This window comes from Martes martes (assembly GCF_963455335.1).
Source record: "Martes martes genome assembly, chromosome: 14".
Classification (NCBI taxonomy): domain Eukaryota; kingdom Metazoa; phylum Chordata; class Mammalia; order Carnivora; family Mustelidae; genus Martes; species Martes martes.
Window position 1 is genome coordinate 27,238,337 of NC_137902.1, and position 6,240 is coordinate 27,244,576.

General features: G+C 47.0%; 1 protein-coding gene across 1 annotated transcript; it reads right to left on the reverse strand.

Moving 5' to 3' along the window:
* Window positions 1-2,129: 2,129 nt before the first annotated feature.
* On the reverse strand, window positions 2,130-2,654 carry LOC308355437 (small ribosomal subunit protein eS24-like). Its single transcript, XM_080823671.1, has one exon. The coding sequence runs from the start codon at window positions 2,622-2,624 to the stop codon at window positions 2,232-2,234; it is 393 nt and encodes a 130-aa protein (XP_080679797.1). The 5' UTR covers window positions 2,625-2,654; the 3' UTR covers window positions 2,130-2,231.
* Window positions 2,655-6,240: the final 3,586 nt, after the last annotated feature.

Consider the following 6,240-nt stretch of genomic DNA (forward strand, 5'->3'; position numbering starts at 1 on the left):
CCATCTTATGTATCAATAAACTTAGAAAGGAAGTTTAAATCATTTAGACTCTTCCTACACTTCTTGTTCTCTTTTTAAGTCCCCCTCCTATTTTGAAGTATAGCAGAAAAGTGCATGAAATAGAGATATAGTTTAATTATTACAAAATAAATACTCATGTGATCACCATCCAGATCAAGAAATAGAACATTGTTAACTTCTAGAAACCCCCATCATGTCCCATCACAACCATTAATTCCTCCTTTCCCCCAGACAATGATTTCTAATGCCACATTTTAATTTTACCTGATTTTGACGCCTATGTAAATTGCAATACATCTAGGAATGGAATTGTTGCATCCTGTGATACACATGCATTCAACATTAGTAGTTATTACCAAACCATTTTTCCAAAGTGACTCTATCAAGTCACACAGTCCCCAGCAGTTAATGAGAGCTCCCACTGTGCCACATCCTTGTCAACACTTGGTATTGTCAGTCTTTTAAATTTTAGCCATTAAGTAAATATTTTAGAGCTTAAGATTCTAAGATGGCCAGTCCACAAGGATTCCTTCCCTGGATTTTTTTTTTTTTTACTTTATTTTGAAATAATTTAACATTTGCCTAGAAGTTCCAAAAATAGCACAGAAAGTTCCCACGTACCCTTTATCCATCCTACCCCAGTAAAACATTTTATGTAACCATAATGTGATTATCAGAACCGAGACACGGACATTGCTACGATACTATTTTTTTAAACAGATTACTCATTTTGGGGGTGGGTGGGTGGGACAAAGGGGCAGAAGGAGAGGGAGAGAGAGAATCTCAAGCAGACTTACCGCTGAGCCCAGTATGGGGCTCAATCCCACAACCCTGAGGTCATGACCTGAGCCAAAATCACCGGTTGAATAATGCTTAACCAACTGAACCACCCAGGTGCCAATAAGTTGCTTTTTAAATTACTATCAAAAGTCATTGAAGGGAGGGGCACCTGGCTGGCTCAGTCAGTGGAGTGTGCAGCTCTTGATCTCAGGGTTGTTTGAGCCTCATGATGGACGTAGAGATTACTTAAAAAATAAAATCTTTAAGAAAAACGTCATTGAAGGGAAAGGAGGTTAGCTGTCAGGAAAGCTAAATACATATTTTCACGGTCTACATCTACCTGTTGGGGCAGCTGTGGGCAAGGCTCGAGCTCCAGGGTCACTGGTTGAGGTCCACTGTTCATTACGGCACACTCAGAAGGAATGATCTGGTGTTGACAAGTGATGTTCTCCAAAGTGGCAGGCTCTTCAGTCTCGCCTTACTTTTTACTTGAAGACAATTTTCTGTAAGCAAGGCCAATGAGATAGCTTTCTGTTGGCATCTCTACAGTGATTCCTCCTTCCTTCTACCATGGTTGTTTATGTCCAGATGATTCCCAGATTTCCATCTCTGCCCTAGACTTCTCTCCTGAATGTCACACCAGTATGTTCAAACTGATGAATCCACTTCTAATATTTTCTTCCAGGCCACCAGGGAAGAAGGCCATAAACAGCTCCTGCCTGCATATACTTATGGCTTCCAGAAAAAAAAAAATCAATATATCAAATCACAGGGTAACATTTTATTGACTCTGCTTGAGTGATACACTCGACAAGAATTAATGTCATGGCCAAGGCCTGGCCATCCTGGAGCATGAGTCTCCCCCTATAGCAGACACAGTCCGTGCCCCAACCATTTACCCTTGGCCACACCAAAGCTTACCTGCAGATGGTTCCTGTACAAGCTCATGGGTCCCTCTGCCTGAGGGAGGCTTCCAGCCCCTAGAGTGAGCTTGGGTAGCAGGGCAGGCTAAAAATGTCCAAGTTTACTCAAAAGCAAGCCACGTCCGATGAGGGCCAGGAGTTGAAGGATAAATACCTCTGCTTCCTTTCCTTCCAGTGGGATAATTCTGAGGTGCGTTCTGTCCGGTCTTCGGGGTGGCTCAGTGGGATTGAGTCCCGGTTACCCGCAGTGGTAACTCGCTCCCTCGCTCCTCTCTTTGCTTTTCCTCCCTTCCCTCCCTTCTGTCTCCCTCATTCTGTTTTCTGGGAGGCTTCCCAAATAAACATCTTATACTCAATCCTTGTCTCAGGATGTGCTTTCTTTTTTTTTTTTTTTTTTTTTTCACATTAACATTCTTAGTTTATTAATCCTCTCATGAAAAATCTGCACAATCACCACAAATAAAGCCACTGCAGCATCTTTACTCCTTCTGTTGTCCAATCTCCAGCTCACTTTTTGCCAGCACCAACATTGGCTTTCGCAGTCCCCCTGACTTTCTTCATTCTGTTCTTGCGTTCTTTTCGCTGTTTTCTTGAGGTCTTTTTCTTCTCATACAGACCATGTCTTGCAAGTCTATGTTTGGGTTCATTTTTCTTTGCATAATCCAAGGAATCATAAATCATGCCAAAGCCAGTTGTCTTGCCACCACCAAAATGGGTTCTGAATCCAAATACAAATATGACATCTGGTGTGGTCTTGTACATTTTGGCTAGTTTTTCCCGAATTTCTGTCTTAGGTACTGTTGCCTTTCCAGGATGAAGGACATCAATAACCATTTGTTTGCGCTGAAGTAGTCGGTTGGTCATGAACTTCCTGGTCCGGATAGTTACTGTGTCATTCATGATGGCGGCCGAGCTTCAAGCAGCCGGAGAGGAAAAAACCAGGATGTGCTTTCTGAGGAACCAAAACTAAGACAGCTCCTGGAAAGGCCATCTGTCTGGGAGCCCCATCAAGACCCTATGACCAGGAAAAGGTCTCAGATTCCAAACTACATGTGTGTGTGACAGTATCCTTGCTCACATCCCACTCTCAACCTTTGCTTTTAGGGTACAACAGTTCAGTAATGGCTTCTGTGAGGAGTTGGGCAAGAGGTTAACATTCAAGATCCCTCTGAACTGGTTATTTCCCTGAAACCAAGGAAGAATCTGGAAAATGTATGCTTAGAACTCCAAGGAAGAAATGATGGGATGTTTTCTCAAGGGCTGAGGTAAGACAAAGAGCACTATTAGGCAGGAACTACTCAGCTTTTTTTTTTTTTTTAAGATTTTATTTATTTATTTGACAGACAGAGATCACAAGTAGGCAGAGAGGCAGGCAGAGAGAGGAGGAAGCAGGCTCCCCGCTGAGCAGGGAGCCCAATGTGGGGCTTGATCCCGGGACCCTGAGATCATGACCCGAGCCAAAGGCAGAGGCTTCAGCCCACTGAGCCACCCAGGTGCCAAGAACTACTCAGCTTTTAAAGAACCACACCACGTAGAGAACCTTGGGCTCTAGGCAAGCATCAAAATATGGTGAGGATAATCCTGACCAGAGAACAGCTGTCCTCTCTGGTCAGTGTGGGCAACTCAGCACTCACTGAACAAACATGTTAGAATAGGCTGGGGTGCCTGGTGGCTCAGCCAGTTGTGTGTTTGCCTTCAGCTCAGGTCAGGATCCCAGGATCCAGGCCTGGGATTGAGCCCCGTGGGCTCCCTGCTAGGCGGGGAGTCTGCTTCTCCCTCTACCTCTGCCCCTCCCCCATCTGGCTCATGTTCTCTCATGTGTGTGCTCTCTCTCAAATAAATAAAAATTTTTAAGCAAAAGAGGAAAGAAAAGGCTATAAAGAACAAGCACAAGGGGCGCCTGGGTGGCTTAGTGGGTTAAGCCTCTGCCTTTGGCTCAGGTCATGATCTCAGGGTCCTGAAATCGAGTCCCGAATCAGGCTCTCTGCTCAGCGGGGAGCCTCCTCCCCCCCGCCCCCCGCCTGCCTCTCTGCCCACCTGTGATCTCTCTCTCTGTGTCAAATAAATAAATAAAATCTTAAAAAAAAAAAAAAAAGAACAAGCACAAGGCTCAGCATGAACCTCTGAACATGTTCAGAAGCCCATAAGCTGGGACGCCTGGGTGGCTCAGTCGATTAAACATCTGCCTCTGGCTCAGGTCATGAATCCTGGGTCCTGGGATCGAGTCTCATGTCGGTTTCCTTGCTGGGTGGGGAAGCTGCTTCTCCCTCTGCCTGCTGCTCCCCCAGCTTGTGCTCTTTCTCTCTGACAAACAAATAAATAAAATCTTAAAAAAAAAAAAAGCCCTTAAGCCTCACATGTCAAAATGCTCAGGCATATGAACCTCCAGATGCCTTTGTGCATTTCCTACCCTTTTCCCCAACAGTAAGGTACAGGAAGAGAGGTACCAAGAGGTAACAATCAGGAGAACTGTGCCTAGCAAGCCTCCTGATGGCTCTGTCCCCATTGAGAGAGACCAAAGTGGGGAATTTTTTTTTTTTTTTTTTGACAGAGAGAGAGATCACAAGTAGGCAGAGAGGCAGGCAGAGAGAGAGGGAGAAGCAGGCTCCCCGCCGAGCAGAGAGCCCGACATGGGGCTCAATCCCAGGACCCTGGGATCATGACCTGAGCTGAAGGCAGAGGTTTTAACCCTTTGAGCCACCCAGGTGCCCCAAAGTGGGTAATTTTTTAAGTAGAATCACATTGAAGTTGGGCTCAAGACATGTGTAGAAAATAGCTCTTTAAACAAAGTTGGTATCTCCAGGGTCCCAAGACTTGACTTAATGTCACACTGCCCTCTACAACATTTTTTAAAGAATTCGGGTTTCTCACAAGAGCGAAGATGGCTAGGACCCAGGTCCTGTGCCTCAGGAGCTGTCCGGGGCTAACCCTGGCTGCCTCTGTGGTGGGTGCAGCTGAAAAGGCCCCACAGGGTAGGAAGGGCCTCACGGAAGTTCTTACTTTGACTTCGAATCCAGGCTTCCAGTCAGCTTTGCCAGCAGCTGCAACCCATCTGAACCTCAGTTTCTTCTGAGGAACGAGGGTGAATTCAGCCTTCAGACATGTTGTATTTGGCACAGTGTTTTGGAGTTTTTAACTAATTGCCAATATTTCTGTAGTGAGGGTTTTTATATAGAAATCCAGAATTTGGAGGTCAGAGTCATCAGGCCAAGATGTTCAGAGAAGCAGGGGGGTAGGGGGAGAACTCCCAGCTGCTCTTAATATGAGCCTGGAGTAAGAAAAGTCAGAGCTAATATCAAGCTGTTGGTGCTGCCAAAAAAAAAAAAATGATTGAAAAAAGAAAAGAAAAGAAAAGCTAGGGAATTTGTTACATCCAGCAACCATTGAAGATAAGCACTGGCTGCTGTTTTCCGTGTGGCTGGCCTCTCCCGTTCCCCACATTCCTGATGACAGGACCAACTTCCCTCATTTAAGACTCCTGCCTGCCCCCAGGGGCTTTGCAGTTCTGATCCTTGAACCAGATGATTCTTTGGTTCTCATTCACAACAAAACAGCAATAGCGACCACTTAGCCAAAGGTTCCCATGTGCCAGGCACTGTAGCTGGCAATTTACATACACGAGCTTGTTTCAGACCTACAAAGCCTTGCAAGGTAGGATTATTACCCTTAGTGTTTAAGTAAGAACACCAAGGTTCAGACCTGTCAGTAAGTTTGCCCACTGTCACACTGACCAGAAAGCAACAGAGTCAAGACTTGAACCTGGGGCTGCCTAGGTCCCAGGCATGATTCTAGCCATCACGCTATCCTGACGCTATCACCGTTCTCTTTGTCAGCCTAACTTCAGGGCACCTGGAGCCGGAACTGCAGCGGGCGGTTTATGACTGTAAATGCCCCGTGTGCCGAGACAAGCCCTAGAGATGCAAGTGAGCGTGTGCCCAGTGAGCCGAAAACCAGGAGGTGGGAGGTGATGCGGCATATCCTGGGTTATAGCATCTGGGCCCCTGAGGTCAAGGTGATTCACGGTGAGTATCAAGAGAAGACAAGAGAGATGAGCTGGGGCTGGGCGGGGGAGGCACGTCAGTCTCGCTGGAGGACAGGACCCTTGAGAGGCCTTGGGGAGAACTTCCAGATGCTCCAGCACTGAGACAGGCAGGTAGAGGGTGAGAGAGCTTATGGCTCACACCGCAGCCGCTGCTGTTGGCAGAAGCTCTCCTGGCTGTGGGTGCTTGGGGTGAGGGGTTGGAGGGGGTGTCTAAGCCGGGGGGGGGCGATGTGAGCCTCGGAGCCATGGGGCTGAGGGGTCCCACCCGTGCTGTCCTCCTTCCTGCCCCTTTCCCCTCCTAGTCTGAGTGATCTGTGGTAACCAAGCAGGTTCCTTCGCAGGAGGCAGCCCAGTTACCTCACAGGGGAAAATAGAATTGAAGCCTTTCTTACGTGCAGCAATTTACCTAAAGCCTCTGGGCCACCAACCCCCTGCAGTGCAGGGTCTTGAGAGGGATCGGGAAGAAAGGACTAG

What these genes read in the sequence shown, in the direction of transcription:
- LOC308355437 (XM_080823671.1), bottom strand. Translation starts at nt 2,624, where the DNA reads ATGAATGACACAGTAACTATCCGGACCAGGAAGTTCATGACCAACCGA.